Source organism: Macaca mulatta, chromosome 5, assembly GCF_049350105.2.
Source record: "Macaca mulatta isolate MMU2019108-1 chromosome 5, T2T-MMU8v2.0, whole genome shotgun sequence".
In the NCBI taxonomy this organism is placed as follows: Eukaryota; Metazoa; Chordata; class Mammalia; order Primates; family Cercopithecidae; genus Macaca; species Macaca mulatta.
This window is the reverse complement of record NC_133410.1, coordinates 65197856-65216717: the sequence shown is the minus strand read 5'-3', so window position 1 is coordinate 65216717 and position 18862 is coordinate 65197856. Positions and strand designations below refer to the sequence as shown.

The 18862-nt window shown below is 35.9% G+C and overlaps 1 protein-coding gene and 1 pseudogene across 3 annotated transcripts in view; both read right to left on the bottom strand.

The window, feature by feature from the left end:
• Positions 1–563: 563 nt before the first annotated feature.
• LOC710871 (MICOS complex subunit MIC26 pseudogene) lies at positions 564–1160 on the bottom strand (annotated as a pseudogene).
• Positions 1161–10819: 9659 nt separating this feature from the next.
• Positions 10820–18862, bottom strand: part of YTHDC1 (YTH N6-methyladenosine RNA binding protein C1) — a 36179-nt gene continuing 28136 nt past the window's right edge. For 2 of the 3 annotated variants that reach the window (XM_001098270.5, XM_002804099.4), the window contains 6 exons: positions 17864–17946; positions 16652–16688; positions 16516–16555; positions 16345–16407; positions 14141–14275; positions 10820–11821 (listed from right to left, as the gene is read on the bottom strand). In XM_001098270.5, the coding sequence (XP_001098270.3) occupies positions 11597–11821; positions 14141–14275; positions 16345–16407; positions 16516–16555; positions 16652–16688; positions 17864–17946 (583 nt within the window). In that variant the 3' untranslated portion in view covers positions 10820–11596. Of the gene's footprint in view, positions 11822–14140; positions 14276–16344; positions 16408–16515; positions 16580–16651; positions 16689–17863; positions 17947–18862 lie in introns of all 3 variants that reach the window. The other variant, XM_015138613.3, reaches the window with a different exon arrangement.

Genomic DNA, 18862 nt, shown 5'->3' with positions numbered 1-18862 from the left:
AAAATAGTTAATATAGATAAAACACTTGAAATATCTCTGGTACATAGTGATCCAGAGTAATATTGACTCTTGTCATTACTGCTGTTTTGTTTATATTACTAACACTAATTTGTGCCAGACACTTTAGATATTACTCCTCATTTTATAGAAACTGGTCTTCTAATAGATTAACATTGTATTCTCAACCAAAATCCTAGAGAATAGATATCCTGTGGATTGGTATAAAGTAAATGTATGGATCAGATGAACAAGTGGAAATGCTAAAATTTTATTGGAAAGGTTGAGGCTTTTCACTTGTATTTTAGCTTAAAAGAAACACCATTCCTCAACAATATAAGTATATGACTTCAACTACATTTGCAGACAAAACTAGCATTTACTTTCTTTCTTTCTTTCTTTCACTTGGGTTTTAATTATATACATATTTTTTCCTGAAGAAGAAAGCCATTTTAATACATTCAATACTGACTTATCCTCCATTTTTCTGTAGAAATACTGATTTATTGTATGGAGTTTCCAGTGTTTACCTTTAACTGATTAAAATGGGTAGAGCATGGAGTTTTCTACTTAGTTCCAGGTGAATTCTTCACATTTCCTGGCTTTTAAAAGTTCTCCTTCCACAAATCTTCTGTTACTATATATCCACATAAACCCCAGTCATATAATCTCTCCCCACTGACCTTGGCAAACACGATGGCTTGTTGTGGATAACAGATGAAGGCAGCTAATCCCGTGAAACCAGGTGGACACACTAGCTTCTTTATTTTTGAACCTCTAGCCAAAAAGAGTCCATTAAGGCCAGCAAAACCAATAACACCAAGTCTTGGAAAAAATCCAGGAGGTGCATTTTGGAGATATTCATAGCTGTCTAACCCCCACTGAACCAAACTTTGCATCTTAGGCTTAGTTTGGGAGTATGTTTCCTGACACAAATTTGTATATGTCTCACAATAGCGTCAGAACTGTAAGATGCCTTCTTCAAGCTGGCTCCTTGACTCTTCTACACATTTCGCTTGACCCTCAGGAGCTGAGTACAGTGAAAGCTCATCAACCTTCACGGGATTTTGGGGAGATGAGTCCTTTTTTGGTGCTGCATAGACTTTGAAGGTGAACAAGTGTAGGCTGGTTGGCCTCATGGATCTCTGAATTATTTTGAACATGTCGTTGGCCGCGGTGGCTCTGGCAGGATTTACTTTCTTTTATTCCAGTTTTATTCCACTTTTTTTAAAACTTTCTTTTATTCTAGTATTTCTTTTTTAAACCTATTCTTACTTAAGATCTCAAAGTTTCACATCTTAGAGAATACAATGGTGGTTTACCATATCAGAGAGTTTTCTGCCTTATGCCCAGACTATAGTACACCTCAGTAAAGCTCGCTTAGGGAACATGGGTCTTGCTATATCATAACTGCTTGATAGAGAAGCATAGAAAAATGTACAGTGCATGTAAAATAAAGATCAAATAATTTCTACCACTTGTATCAGTTCTGTCAGCATATAGGATGATATTCCTTATGAAGAAACACATGAGTCAACATATTCTAACTTAATATCATACTTTTAAGATATAAGCAGAAAGCCTGTAATCCCAGCACTTTGGGAGGCCAAGATGGGTGGATCACGAGGTCAGGAGATCGAGACCATCCTGGCTAACACGTTGAAACCCCGTCTCTACTAAAAAAAAATACAAAAAAACTAGCCGGGCGACATGGCGGGCGCCTGTAGTCCCAGCTACTGGGAAGGCTGAGGCAGGAGAATGGTGTGAACCCGGGAGGCGGAGCTTGCAGTGAGCTGAGATCCGGCCACTGCACTCCAGCCTGGGCGACAGAGCCAGACTCCGTCTCAAAAAAAAAAAAAAAAAAAAAAAAAAGATATAAGCAGAAAGGCAGCATTCTTTATGTATTATATGATCTAAGATATTATTTTTGTCTATGTTCTTATTGGCAGCAATATAAAAGTGAGACCTTATTCAAGTGTTAAGACTCAATGTTTATTTTGACTGCAAGTTATTTAGGCTGTATATGGTAACTTTCACAAGGTAAAAAGGTTGAGGTAGGATTGGTAGAATTTCTTTTTTTTTTTTTTTTTTTTTGAGACGGAGTATGGCTCTGTCCCCCGGGCTGGAGTGCAGTGGCCAGATCTCAGCTCACTGCAAGCTCCGCCCCCCGGGTTTACGCCATTCTCCTGCCTCAGCCTCCCGAGTAGCTGGGACTACAGGCGCCCGCCGCCTCGCCCGGCTAGTTTTTTTGTATTTTTTTAGTAGAGACGGGGTTTCACCGTGTTAGCCAGGATGGTCTCGATCTCCTGACCTCGTGATCCGCCCGTCTCGGCCTCCCAAAGTGCTTGGGATTACAGGCTTGAGCCACCGCGCCCGGCCAGGATTGGTAGAATTTCTAACCAATTAACTCCTATTCTTGAAAGATTTCTTCATGCGCATAACGGGAAAGTGATTATGTTGGCAAGGAGGGAGAAAGAGGAGGAGGAGAAGAAAGGCACAGAGAACGGTAATAGCAGTATAATGGCAATCATTAGCAATATTAGCTGTTGTTACCAAGTTGGAGAAAGCAAGATTTGAAGCGATGTCAGAAAGCTTGTCCTTTTATTCTTTGTTTTTGATGTTATAGATTGTTATACAGTATCTCATATTGTTGATTATTGGTGTGACAAGAGCTGCTAAAATCTACTTTATAAAAGTCCGTAATACAATTTTATTAACTATAGTCCTCATCTTATACATTAGATCTCTAAACTTGCTCATTCTGCATGTTTGCCAATTTGTATACTTTGACCTACATCTTCCCATTTCCTCTCATCGCCCACCACCCCTGTTGGTGGCGACCACTGTTTTGTTCTCTGTGTATCTGAGATCTTTTTAAAAATATATGTTCCACATGTAAGGGAAATCATGCAATATTTTTGTTTCTATCTCCGGCTTATTTATCTTAGCATGAAGTCCTCTCTGTCCACCCGTGTGGTGGCAAATGTTAACATCTCCATCTTTTTAGGCTGAATAATATTAGACACACACACACACACAAATACATACATATATATATAAAAATATATATATATATACACACACACACATTTTTAAATCCACTCATCAGTCAACGGACACAAGTTGTTTCCATATCTTGGCTATTGTAAATACTGTTGCAATGAACATGGGAGTGCAGCTATCTTTACAAAGTGGTGATTTTCATTTTTTGTTTTATACCCATAAGAGAGATTGCTGGGTCACATGGTAGTTCTATTTTTAATTTCTTTAGGAACCTCCGTACTGTTTTTCATAATGATTGCACCATTCTGCACTCTTACAAATAGCGAACTAGGGTTCACTATTTTCTCCACACTCTCACCAGCATTTTTTGTTTCTTGTCTTTTTTATAACAGCTATTCTTATGGATATGAGATGATATCTCATAGTGGTTTCATTTGTATTTCCCTGATGATTAGTGATGTTGAGCAATTTTTAATATGCCTATTGGCTACTTTTGTTTCCTTTAGAGAAATTTCTGGTCGGGTCCTTTCCCCATTTTTTAATAGGGTTATTCATGGTTTTTTTTGGTATTGAGTTGTAAGAGTTCTTTACAAATTTGGAGTATTAATCCCTTATCAGATATGTAATTTTTTTTTTTTTTTTTTTTTTTTTTTTTTTTTTTTGAGACGGAGTCTCACGTTGTTGCCCAGGCTGGAGTGCAGTGGCGCGATCTCGGCTCACTGCAAGCTCCGCCTCCTGGGTTCACGCCATTCTCCTGCCTCAGCCTCCTGAGTAGCTGGGACTACAGGCGCCCGCCACCGCGCCCGGCTAATTTTTTGTATTTTTAGTAGAGACGGGGTTTCACTGTGGTCTCGATCTCCTGACCTTGTGATCCACCCGCCTCGGCCTCCCAAAGTGCTGGGATTACAGGCTTGAGCCACCGCGCCCGGCTCAGATATGTAATTTGCAAATATTTTTCCCAGTCTGGAGGCTGCGTTTTTATTTTGTTGATTGTTTCCTTTGCTGTGAAGAAACATTTTAATTTGATGTAATCCCATTTATATATTTTGCTTTTGTAATCTGAACTATTAGTATGATATCCAAAAAATCACTGCCAAGGCCAATGTTGAAGAGATTTTCTCTTATGTTTTCCTCTAGGAGTTTTATGGCTTCAGGTCTTACATTTAGGTGTTTCATTCATTTTGAGTTGATTTTTGTTGTGTATCTCACATGTATAGTGTGAGATAAGAGTTCATTTTCATTCTTTTGCAGGTAGAAATACAGTTTTCCTAGCACTGTTTATTGGAGACTATATTTTCCCCTTTGTATCCACTTGGTGCCCTGCTCAAAATTTAGTTGACCGTATATGTTGCATTTATTTCTGTGCTTTCTATTGTCTTCCATTAGTCCATGTTTCTGTTTGTTACCAGTATAATTCTGTTTATTACACCTTTGTAACATAAGTTTAAATCAGGAAGTATGATGTCCCCAACTTTATCTTTCTCAGTATTTCTTTAGCTGTTCAGTTCGTGTGTGTGCGTCTGTCTATATGTGTATGTGAGGTTCCATAAAAAATTTAGAATTTTTGTTTCTATTTCTGTAAAAAACGCCATTAAACTTTTGGTACAGATAGTGTTGAATCCATGTGTTGCCCTGTGTAGTATGGACATTTAAAAATATTAATCCCATCAATAAATAAGATATATCATTCCATTTATTTGTGTCTTCAATTTCTTTCATCTGTATTTTGTAGTTTTCCTTGTACAAATCTTTTACCTTCTTGGTTAAATGTATTCTTTTGTTTTTGTGTGTGCTATTATAAATGGGGTTGTTTTCTTGATTCCTTTTTTGGCTAGGTGATTATTTGTCTATAGAAATGTTACTTTTGTTTCTCTGTTGATTTGGTATCCTGCAAGTTTTCTGATTTACTCCAACAGTGTTTTTTAAGCATCTTTAAGCATTTTCAACATATAGGATCATATCATCTGCAAATAGGGATAGTTTTACCTCTGATTTAGATGTCTTTTGTTTCACTTATTTAATTGCTCTTGCTAATATTTCAAGTACAATGTTTAATAGAAGTGATTAGCGTGAGAATCCTCACCTTATACCAGATCTTACTGGAAAAACTTTCAGTCATTCTCCACTGATATATTATCTGTGTGTGTTTTTTATAAATGACTTTTATTATTTTGAGAAACTTTACTTCTATACCTGAAAGTCTTTATTGGGAAAGATGCAGAACTGTTAACTTCTTTTCCTGCATCATTTGAAAGGAACATGTGGTTTTTAATCTTTCATTCTGATAATTCATGTGTCACATTGGTTTGTGTATGATAAACCAGTCTTGCATGCCAGGGTTAAACCTCACTTGCTCATGATGTACGTTCTTTTTGATGTGTGGTTTAGTTGTTAATATTTTAGTAAAGAATTTTGTATAAATATTCATTAGAAATATTGTCCTATAGCTATCTTTTCTTACAGTGTCTTTGCCTTGGATATGAAGGGGATTCTGATGCCATAAAATGTTTGGAAGTATCTTCTCTATTTCTATTTTTTGACAGAGTTTAAGAAGTATTGATAAAAATTCTTTTTTGAACATTTGGTATAATTTGGCCATGAAACCTTCTGGTCCTGGGCTATTCTTGGTTGGAAGGGTTTTAATGACTTCTTCAACTGATTTGTTCAGGATTGGTTCAAGTTTTCTACTACTTCCTAACTCAATCTTCGTAGGTTATATTTTTTTCTAGGAATTTATCATTTTTTTTTAGATTATCCAATTTGTTGCATTTATTTATTTATTTAATTTATTTTGAGACACAGTCTCGCTCTGTCCCCAGGCTGGAGTGGCATGATCTCGGCTCACTGCAAGCTCCACCTCCCGGGTTCACGCCATTCTCCCTCCTCAGCCTCCCAAGGAGCTGGGACTACAGGCGCCCGCCACCACGTCCGGCTAATCTTTCGTATCTTTTAGTAGAGATGGGGTTTCACCATGTTAGCCAGGACAGTCTCCATCTCCTGACCTCATGACCTACCCACCTGGGCCTCCCAGTGCTGGGATTACAGGCGTGAGCCACCACGCCCGTCCTGTTGCATATATTTATAATAGGCCTTCATAATACTTTACTTCTGAGGCATCTGGTGTAATGTCTCCATTTTCATGTTTTATTTATTTGAGTCTTCCCTCTTTTTGTCATACTCTAGCTAGTGTTTTGCTGATCTTATTTTTTCAAAGATTACTTTTTGGCTTTTATTTTTTCTGTGTTTCTGTTCTCTATTTTACTGATTTGTATTATTTTCCTCCTTTTGCTAACTTTGGCTTTAGTTCTTTTTCTAGCTTTTTGAGGCATAATGTGGTATGTGCACTAGAAAAGAAATGTATACTCTGCTGCTCTTGGATTGTAAGTTCTATATGTCTGTTAGGTTCATTTGGTGTAGAATGCAGTTCAAATCCAGTATTTGCTTAATTTTCCGTTTAGTTGAGCTATTCAGTGTTTAATGCGGGGTATTAAGATCACTGAATAGTATTGCTATTTTTTTTCTTCATGTACATTAAATTATTATTTTGAGATGGAGTCTCGCTTGAGTTGGAGTTGCCCAGGCTGGAGTGCAATGGTGTGATCTCAGCTCACTGCAACCTCCACCTCCCGGGTTTAAGAGATTCTTCTGTCTTAGCCTCCTGAGTAGTTACAGGTGCCCACCACCACGCCCAGCTAATTTTTGTTTTTAGTAGAGATGGGGTTTTGCCATGTTGGTCAGGCTGGTCTCGAACTCCTCACCTCAGGTGATCTGTCCGCCTCGGCCTCCCAAAGTGTTGAGATTACAGGAATGAGCCTTCGCGCCTGGCCAATACTTTCTATATCTGTTTAGGTGCTCTGTTGTTGGGTGCATATATAATTCTTATGTCATCTTGATGAATTGGCCACTTTATCATTAATGACCATCTTTGTTTTTGTAACAGTTTTTACCTTGAAGTTTCTTTTATCTATTGTATATTATGCCACACCTGCTCTCTTTTGGTTACTATTTGTATGGAATATATTTTTCCATTCTTATACTTTCAACTTTTGTGTGTTCTGGAAGCTGAAGTGCGTCTCTTTTAGGCCGCCCGTAGTTATATTGTTTTTAATCCATTCAATCACTCTGTTTATTGGATAATTTAATTCATTTACAATCAAGGTTATTACTGATAGGTAAGGACTTATTTTGCCATTTTAAAATTGTTTTCTTGTTTTGTAGATTCTTTGTTCATTTCTTCCTCTCTTGTTTACCTTTGTGATATGGTAATTTTCTGTAGTGCTAATAAGCTTTGTCCTTTATCGTTGTTTGTGAATCTGCTGTAATTTTTTGCTTTGTGGTCACCATGGGCTTACATAAAACATGTTATAGTTGTAATACACTATTTTATGCTAGCAACAACACAGATCATATAGAATAATTCCAGATTTTTACCCTCTTCCCAATGTATATTGTTGCCATACTTTTTTTTTTTTTTTTAAGACGACTCTTTGTCGCCCAGGCTGGAGGGCAATGGCACAATTTTGGCTCACTGCAACATCTGCCTCCTGGGTTCAAGCGATTTTCCTGCCTCAGCCTCGTGAGTAGGTGTGATTACAGGCATGCACCACCGACTCACCAATTTTTGTATTTTTAGTACAGGAGTGGTGTCACCATGTTGGCCAGGCTGGTCTTGAATGCCTGACCTCAGGTGATCCACTCACCCCAGCCTCCCAAAGTGTTGGGATTACAGGCTTGAGCCACTGCACCCAGCCTGACATTTTTTTTATGTTGTATATTCCTTAGCTTTTCAGAGCTATTATTTTTTTTACTATCTTTCAAATCTCTAGTATGAAGGTTACAAGTGAAAATATTTAATAGTCAATAGTCTATGTTTAAGACAGTCAATAGTATTTATTAGTATTTAATATATTGATTAGTATTTAAGAAAATAGTCAATCTATATTTAAGACACAGAAGAAACTGAAAGGGAAAGAAAAAGTGTAAGATTTAGAAACAAGAGAATCCCCACCCCAAAAAATTAGAGATTAAATGATCCATATGATAGATAACAGAATACTATGCATGGATTGCTTATACTCTAAGGATTCCTATTCCTACTATAAGGAACTTGGGGACTAAACTTCAGCCAGTTCTTTTCTATGTGCTTCAATGTTAGTATGTTTCAAACTGCATCTGGAATGTTTCCTATCCAAATAACAAAATCTTAAAACATCAGGATAAAATTATCCATGTGTGTCACAGTCACCTTTACATTGGGTCAGAGAACTAGCTTGGTCAGTTAAGTGCTAGCAACAGTTCCTTCTTCCTTTCAATTCCATACCCCTGACATGCCTGAGGACTCAATGTTTAACATTATAACAAGACAGGATGTACGTGACCCTCAGAAAGACCACGGCATTCTACAGCAGAATACTGTAGATATCTCCACAGGCAAGAGGCCAATACTCTGAAAAGTCAGACATTCAGGTGTTGTAACTTGTATGAGATCCTGATTTAATGGACATCTGCTACATTTTCTCTGTCCATGTGTTTTGGAAACTGTCCTTCCTGATGTAATCCTCACAGAGGTGACCATATCATCTGCCTCTCTTGCTTCCCATGCTGGGAGTCAAAGGACCCCATTTCCCTGGAAATACAGATTGGTTTAGGGCTTGCTCCAGGACGAACATGGCTGTTCAGTCCTTCGGAGGAATTGTCATGGACACTGGGAGGAAAATGGTCTCTCTCCTGCCACTGAAACTACATAGATAATGGAAGCTTGGAGATAATGGCCATTTTTTAAAAAATTAGACCATGCTTGATAAAAAGCCATTATGGGGGAAATCAAATCCAAAAATTACATGCTTGAATTGTTACTCCTTTGAACTATTACTCCAGCCAATAAAATCCTTGACTGGATTTCTAAACTCTGAATGACTGAATTTTCTGTTTTTCACCTGAACACATCATACTAATGTAGATTTTTAGAATCACAGCCCTGTACAGTACATGAAAGAAACCATGTCTCCCATGGTGACAAAAAGCTGTCATAAATGTGTACGATTAAATAAAAAATTCTGATTTTTATATACTCTCCTGTATCTTGCATTTTTTATACAATGTTCCTGTAACTTTATTTAAAAATAAAGTCAGGAAAGGATAAAACAGTGATGATTACATGAGCCAACACAACTGTTAGAGTAACGCCAGATACCTGGTAAAAACTTGATGGCTTTTTAAAATAGATTGACTCAATACTAAGCTCTTTAACACTCAACACACAAAGCATAACTTAACATCTAATTGGATGGCACTTTAGAAAAACCCTCTGATGCAAATTAAGCCTGAAGGAAATATTAATGTTTAAAAATCTCAGGCCAGGTGCAGTGGCTCACGCCTGTAATCTCAACACTTTGGGAGGTTGAGGTCGGTGGGTCACTTGAGGTCGAGTTCAAGTCGAGCCTGGCCAACATGGTGGAACCCTGTCTCTACTAAAATTACAAAAATAGCCGGGTGTGGTGGTGAGTGCCTGTAGTCTTAGCCATTTGGGAGTCTGAGACTGGAGAACTGCTTGAACCTGGGAGGCGGAGGTTGTAGTGAGCCGAGATCGTGCCACTGCCCTCTAGCCTGGGCGACAGAGACTCCATCTCAATGACGCATATTAATTTATATGCTATTTTTTCAAAAGTGATGAGGTGGCTTTAGAAACACCAAATAAAAACATAGATAAAATATTGGCCCAACAATTACTACCTTTCTGATCTTTGGCAAGTTTACTAGCCTCTCTGAGCCCATTTAAATGAGCCTGTATATAAAAGCACAAAGTGTCTATTGCATACAAAGTGCTCAGTATTTATTACTATTATTTCAGGAAAATACCTTTAATATTACCTACTAGTTTTGTGTAACTGGTTACAGAAATTCTTAAAAAACTGTAGATATCATCTTGACTAGCTTACTGATGAATACAAACAAAATGCCAATGAAGTGACTTACCGTATATCATCAACAGGTTTAATTAAAGACAATGACAAAACTAGAACACAGGTTTCCTTAAAAGTATTTTTTCCTCTCTACCACAATGCAGATTTAAAACAAATCCTTAGGCTTTAGTTTTGTCACTGTAAATAAAACTAATGTGAATGCAGGGAAGATACTACATGCTGGTATGAATATGAATGCACTAAAACTATAGTTTTAAATATCCTTTAAGAGTAAAGTGCCTGTGTTCTTTTCAGGTCAATATAAATATAAAACAGTACAAATCTGATACTATAAAAAAATTAGTCAAACATTCAAATATTCCTAATGTTTATAAAGGCCAAATTCCAAAGGCCAAAACTCCAGGTATAACTCAAATTAAGATTCAAAAAATTATTTCACAGATTGTTTTCTTGAGCGGCTCTATGTTATAGCTGGTTACCACTGGGAGAGCTGGACAGTTAACTTAAAATACAGAACTAATATAAGAGGGTTAAAAGTCTACTTATGAAGTAAAGTAGAAAGCACGTACAAAGTAGTTCACTTACAGAAGACTAAAACAACAAATACAAAACCTAAATAAACGATTCTGTGATCTGAGTAGACTCAAAAATGTTATCAGGTGTATAAATACTTAACCAAACTACTAACATAACTCTGTGTATCTTATGTTAGAAATAGAAGGAAGTTTTGTAGAAGGAAGTTTTTAATACAATAGGCCTAGGTCAATCATTTCTGCTAAAATGTGCCTCAAAAAAGGCAAATGGGGTTCCTAAAATTCCTAAACAAAAAGTATTTTTATGTCCATTATTGCATAATAAAGCAAACCAGTAACTGGATAAGAAAAAAATACAGAAGATAACTGTCAATCTTTACCAATTTATTTTATACAAAACAGTAGCAATGTAGAATATGGGAATCGTCTTCCGCTGCCACGCACGCAAGTTGTGAACATTCCAAGCCAATGTATACAATTTGGAGGGGAAGGCTAAACAATAGCATCAACCACGCTACTGAACATAGGAATTTTTCATTTAAAAAGATTAAAAATTAGATAGCAATGTCTTCTTAATATTGCTCTCATCATTGAAGACTGAGGAAAAATAAAAAGTGACTTTATAAGTTTTTTAAAAAAGAGGCAATGGGGAAAAAAACAAGAGGCTGCTACAACACTGCCATACAGTCAAACCATCATACTTCAACATTTGCATACTTGATAGCAGCATTATTTTTACTGAACCGTGTGCAACTACATGTAGAAACACATCAAAGCAAAATATCATGGCAGTTATCAATCAAGATCCAAAAAGAAAAAAACAAACAAAAAAATAACTCTAGGATGAACACACTATAAGAACATTTATGGAGAAAGAATCAATATCTACATTCTTGGACTGTTCCATTCTGCCCCAATAAAAGTGTCAATTCAACTGTCAACTGTGGATTTTTGGCGGATTTGAGTTTTTCCAGTTCTTATGATACTGCATGCTTGGAACAAAGGGGGTCATAATAAATCCTTCTACACAATGAACTTTATAGGTAGACAGCTGAAAATAAATTTACTACTTGTAAACACACACAAAAAAAAATACAAGATTTTTTGTATCTTTAAACAATCAGTGCTTCCAAAAGCCCATTATCTTCTATATCGACCTCTCTCCCCTCGGTCTCTGTCTCGATCACATAATCGCTCTCTTTCTCTTTCTCTATCACGTCCTCTATCTCGCTCTCTGTCTCGTCTGTTATCTCTAGGGCGGTCTCGCTCTCGTTCCCGATCTCTTTCACGGGGTCTACTTCTCCGGCCACTGACAACAGCTTGTGTGCGACGAAGGAAATCATCCACCCTCATATCATAATCATGCTAGAAAACGGAAGAAATGTGTTAGGTACGTCAAAAATGCAAACAGTATAAGTGGATCCCTGATTTGAAAAAAAAAATTTATATAAACAATTTTAAAATACAAAAAAAGAAAAAAGTCTCTATATTATAATTGGCGGAGAGAACAATCTAAAGAAATGCAATAATAAATTAATTCACAGAAGGTTAATATGCTGACATGGTTTAGAAAAAGGATGATGTCTCATTAGACATCTACAACAGATTACTCAAATCTCTTTATGCAGTTTTCTACTTAACTTTAATGACTTTTCCATCTGATCCTTTCAATAAGATTTCGGCCAAAGAAATTAGTGATGACCTTCAACTATTATCTATATATACTGCCAATTATGCTAAATGTCATCAATGTTTTTCTGGCACAGGCTAGCTCGACATTTTTCCTCCAATTCTACCAACTTCAATTTTACAAACTGAGAGGATTATGTTCCAGATTTTCTTTTTTTTTTTTTTTTTTGAGACGGAGTCTCGCTCTGTCACCCAGGCTGGAGTGCAGTGGCCGGATCTCGGCTCACTGCAAGCTCCACCTCCCGGGTTCACGCCATTCTTCTGCCTCAGCCTCCCGAGTAACTGGGACTACAGGCGCCCACCACCTCGCCCGGCTAGTTTTTTTTGTATTTTTTAGTAGAGACGGGGTTTCACCGTGTTAGCCAGGATGGTCTCGATCTCCTGACCTCGTGATCCGCCCGTCTCGGCCTCCCAAAGTGCTGGGATTACAGGCTTGAGCCACCGCGCCCGGCCTCCAGATTTTCTTTCAAACTAAATTGTTACAACTAAGTGATGTGCAAGAAAAGTTGTGGCTGCTCCTAAACTTGGCCTCTGCTCTACTTTAAACTTTCTGCTCTTAGTTCTCAGCTCGTCTTACTGATTTTGGTCTTTTCTCAAAATTTACCTGAAATAGGATTTGAAAACACAATCCCACATTACCTTTTATATATGTGATTGTATAAGCAGAGAATATGTATACTAACCAAAAAATCACTACATAAAGATCCATAAAATAGAACTTGTTAAAAAGGGTAAACACAGTTCAGGAAAACAAATTAAAAAAAATCTTAGACTTCCTATTTTAAAAGCCATGTGATCAGTTATGGGAATTTTTAAGACACCACAACCCATCTAGTCAACTAAGATTTCATTATAGACTGTGTATTTCTTTCTTGTATGCCTAACTGAAAATAAACTACTAATTTAAAGTTTGTGAATCAGTTAATTAGTACCCTCAAATTATTTTACACAATGTTAAAGGTCATGATATGACTTGATTTAGAGAAAATTACTATCTTTATGAGGATAAGGAAATTACTGACAACACATAAAAATGTCTCAAAGGCCAGAAAGCTACTCTGATTCTCACAAATAGGCCCACTCGTCATCTTAAGCTGGAAAATAAAAATATCTTTATTTGGCCCCATACACACTCATCACCATAAGTAGGGAGTGGAAAAAAAAATTCTAACTTGCATATCTTACTTAGTTTAACAACAAAACTACCTCTCTAAGGCTATCAATCTTATATGCATATGAATTATGCTTCCAACACCTGCCAGAAGACAATTCCACTTTTTAAAATAAAAGTACCTAATATTAGAGGAAAAAAAAAAAGCATTTAATAAACTCAACCCCACTAGTTAAAAACCCAGACAACTCAAACTAGAGTCTTTTTTTCATTGGTCCTGTTTTGAAGCCATCAAAAAAAGCTTTCACATCAATCTTATCAAATAATTAACAGAATCAATGAATAAAGGACATACCTGCTACATATCGTAACATCCAGTTATTCTTTGTTAACATCACAATAACCACAGGTAAAACAATTCATTAGTTACTAGCTTTAACACTTGGTAAAAATAAAAACAAATGACTAAATGAGATTACAGCTTACCAGCTAACTTAATATACACCATCTATCCTACAAAAATTGAATCAGAATACACAAAAAGTTCAGAAATACCTATTAACAATATTAATTACACGGCATAATTAAGGTCTCAATATGGAAAGAACATAGCCTAGGTACTACCTAAAAGGGGTTCTATTTGTAGATATTTGCCTTAAGCAGTTTGTGATCTGATCAGTAAAATAAATATATTCTACCTATATAATCCAAAGGGGCATAATCAGGCATTTTTAATAAAAACAAACTAGGAATTACTCCAAAACAGTCTGCAGTTTAAGAATATGCAATGGTCTGTCATTCACCACACTGTGGTCTCCCCATATTTAAATCACCTACAGAATTCTAAGTAGTTCCCTCACACCTTTGCCTCCTTGTGCACTTACTACTCGTTTATCTCTGTATCTTGCTTCATGTGGTACTGGATGATGTCCTGAGTAAGGGGGATGAGCTTGAGGAGGTGGAGCATGGTGCTGATAGTAAGGATGGTGTGGAGGTTGTTCCATTCCTGGGTAAGGGGGCTAAAAAAGGAAAACCATTCCCATTAAGAATCTACCAAATACCCTTGTAAACAAGCCATTCTTAGAAACCTTCATCCAAAATGCCAATCCCAAACAAGTGAATCTGTACTAGACATTTATTTTATGGCATTAAGGTGTTTCAAAATATCCTTTTTGTTTGTTGAAAATTACACATCTTCTAAGATACAACATGTTTATACTTTTCTACTCCTATCATATAAATACTAAGGGAAATAGCAAACCCTCACATGGTGCTTACTGTGAGCCAGGCATTGTTCTAAGCACTTTACTAGTCTCATTTAATTCTCACAACCTTATGAGATAGATACTATTGTTCCCAGTTTACAAAAGGGAAAACTGAGGCAACAAGGAGTTAAGTAACCTGCTTATAGTCACACTACTGTTAAGTGGTGAAGCAGACATATGGCATCAGGCATCCTAGTTCTACAACTGGTAAACTGGTTAATCACTTTGTACGTATCTACTCTTAAAAACTTCAACAGGCCCAGTGTGGTGGCTCATGCCCACATCCCAATGCTTTGGGAGGCTGAGGGAAAAGAATCCCTTAAGCCAGGAGTTGGAGACTAACTTGGGTAACAGAGTGAGATCCTGTCTCTATAAAAAATTAGCCAGGCACAGTGGCATGTGCTGTAGTCCCACCTACTCAGGAAACTGAGGCAGCAGGACCACTTGTGCCCATGAGTTCAAGACTGCACAGAGCTATGATCACACCACTGCATTCCAGCCTGGGAGACCAAATGAGACCCTGTCTCTTTAAAAAAAAAAAAAAAAAAAAGAAAAAGAAAAAAAGTCCAGGAGCAAATTAACTTTTAAATGCTATTAAAAAATGAATAGAGGGTAAATTAAAGATTACTTTCACAGTTACTATCAAGATCATATATTAAATTTTTAAAATTTCCCAGAATATAAAGGGAAAAAGTCTCATAATCATCTGCATACAATAGTATAAAACTGTATACCTTAAAGAGACACAAAAGTCAGATGAAGAGGCCATATAACATATAGCATTTAAAATAAAGAGATAAATTAAAAATGTAAGAAAACAGTAGAAGCTAAACTTCCAGGTTTTTATTTCTTGAAAATTAATGCTTCAGCTATCTTCAATATCTTAAAATATACTCTAAGAAGACAAGTTTTCTTAAAGGAAATAGTTAAAAAGCAGGAATAATCAGGGTTTAATTAATCTTATTTTACACAGAAAATTTAGTGAGTATTAGATCAGGCACTATGCTAAACTTAACATGTACTTTGTAAATTTATCTTCTTGACAATGAGAATGACACTACTACATTAAATGTTAAGCTATACCAGGACAATCACGATGTCAATTTCATTCACCATGACATAATCAGAACAAGCACAGTGCCTTCCACAGAGTAAGTACTAAATATTATATTTGATAAGCCAACTACGGAATTTTACAGATGAGGAAAACTAAGAGTTGTATTAAGAAATTTACCCAAGGTCACAGAGATGGGAAGAAAAAGAAATATATCTGAACCAAAGCAGACTTTGCACTACTAATCACTACCATAATATGCTATTACAGTTCTGAAGCCTGTACTATTAACACAAATGAGCTTTTGGTCTTTAGTTTGAAAGACAGCACACAATTATTTATCACCAAAAATCTGTATTTTAAGTCTTTTTGAGATGGAGTCTCCTTCTGTTGCCCAGGCTGGAGTGCAGTGGCACTGTCTCAGCTCACTACAACCTCTGCCTCCTGGATTGCAAGCAATTCTCCTGCCTCAGCCTCCCTGAGTAACTGGGACCATGGGCACGCGCCACCACACCCAGCTAATGATTTTTGTATTTTTAGTAGAGACGAGGTTTCACCGTGTTGGTCAGGCTGGTCTCGAACTCTTGACCTCAGGTCATCTGCCCGCCTCAGCCTCCCAAAGTGCTAGGATTGCAGGTATGAGCCACGGCGCCCAGCCAGTTTATGTCTCTTTAATGAGCAACTGTAACAATCATATTCTGAGTAAGCACCTGAAATATTAGAACGGCAAATGAAGTTATGTAACTTATAAAAATAGAATAATACAAACCATTCCTTGCCAAGGTGGTGGTGGTCCCATGTTATGAAATTCCCTCACATAATCATTGTAGGACTAAAATGAAAGATGATAATGTCAATATAATTAAAAATTATCACAGAACTGCAAAATAAATCAGAGCCTGATTTTATCTACATTAAATAGATAAAATGAAATGCTTACCCCATTTAAAAACACATCTCGGCGAACTCCTGAAAATCGTCTGTTGGGAATAAGATTTGTGAAACTAAATTCAGGTAATTCATAAACTAGTTCCAAGAATGTAATTCAAAGCTAGGCAAGAGTGAACCCGACTTACCTGTCTACTTCCTGGTATCGTGGATCCTTTAAATACCCTGTTCAAACATCAAGCATTTTAGTAAATCAAATTTATATTTTTCTATTATGGCATTATAATTAAACCTTCCTTACCACTCGTTTCAATTCTTTCCATGAAATATGTATTTTAAGTGATGTTACTATTATCCCATTTTCAAATTTTCTTCTCAGATTACATGATAATCTAGAAAATAACTAATTATATCATAGAATTGTAAACTGCTAGAGAAGCTTTCATATACGTATCTTCTACATTCACAGTCCAAATCTTGCTAATCAGAAAATTTCTTCTTTCTGCATCACAGAGAAGGTAAGGGCAGAGGAACTATCTTGAACACAGTATGACAGGACTTCCTTAAATGTTTACTTTCCAGCTTGGGTATATGTAGGCCTTACCAAGTAAACCAATAAGCTTTTTAAAATGTAAACTTAAGGGGGAGGGAAAAAATTGCAAAAGTTGCAAAAATGAAGATGTATACACTGAAAATGAAAAATCGATGGTGATTAGAAAAATATTCCTTCCTCTGCTTCTTTTAGTAAGGACCCAACAAATTAAAATGTAGAAACATCTGAGTGGTCATGTTACTGGGGAAAAACTATTTTCACTTTCTACAACAGGACATCCTATTTTGGAAGAATGAGGCTAATCAAGCCACCTGTTACATAATAGTGCTACAACTATCACTAACATCAATCTCCTAACTGCCTAAGTTTCACAAGTGCATCACTGACTCTGTTCTAAATACATGATATCCCTTCTTGAATATAGTTTGCTCTCTCAAACTCCAGTAAGGGATAGATTAATTGAAAAGCTACATTTAGAGATTACGTACCAAAGATTTCCCATTCCTCTCCAAAGACATAAAGATTTTTATGAAAAATCCTGATAGAATATAAGGTAATTGCTTTTCATAACTACATTTAATCTTAAACACATGTGCAGATAAGTTTTCATTTTTGCAAAATTGGCAATTTCAGGTAATAGGATATAATGAGCTACACTGGAATAAACTGGACAAAAAGGGAAGAATTACACTAATGAGAACTACTAAAATTTCCCAAGATTTAGTCAGGTCCTGAATTTTTTTCACTTTTAAAACTGCAGGATTGTGAGGGTTGTTTATAATTTTTTTATTTTATTTTTTTTCCAATAATTTGAAATCAAATATCTGCAGGATTATAAAATATTAACCTGGTCTCTGGTGAAACTCAGGGGGATAGTCAATCCTTGGTTTCTTTCTGCTGTTATGAATATCATAATCTTCTGGTCGACGCCTACACAAATTAGACACATTAGAAATTAAACCAAAAACTGCTGGGAGAACAAATAGTAAAGTAAGAGTTTCTGACAGAGATAAGTACAAAACATAACCCATTATTTACTTTAACACCTTAATTTTTAGTTTTAAAATTCCTGCATTTTGATTCTCAAATTAATTCCTATAAACCAAACCTTAAATGTATGCTGGAAGTAGATATTCTCTGCCATCTCATGCTATGATGAGAAAATTGCAGGCTAATCCAATCAAAACATGTAAATCACATTTTAGTAGTCTAAACAAAAGTAAACAGAGTCATTCTCAAACTAAATACCAGTTTAACAATTAAAACACTTTCCCAAATAAAGTCTCCATTCAGTTGAAAAATAAAAATTAGAAAAACCTATCATCATTGTACAATATGTAACTCTAAAATCTATATATTTAAAACTTATGTCATTTTAGGTTAAGTCTAAACAAAATTAAGAATTTATTTTTCCTCTGCTTTGCACAAAATTATGATTTTTACATGATCATACAGAAAATTTGATACTTATTAAAAGCAACTTTACAGGAAAATTTTTAAAATCTTAATAGTTTAAAAAACTAATTTCTTAATATTCCTTAATAACATTTAGTTTTTCTTTCTACATTTAATGACATTTAAGAATTAAGGGAATTTTTTTTTCCAGAGACAATGCCTTGAAATAAAACTGGCTTTTTATAAATCGGCAAGTAATGGGTCAGAATTTTAACAGAGTTCATAAAACTAGTTCAAAATATATTCTTTAGAAGGTGAAATTTTACTGACTACAGAGGGCTTTTCTTTACTGTCTTCCATAAATTGGGTTTACTTAACACATCATTAAATACACTTCAATTTACTTAGCAGCTAATAAAAGTTAAACAAAAAAAAAAAAGTCCAAAATATT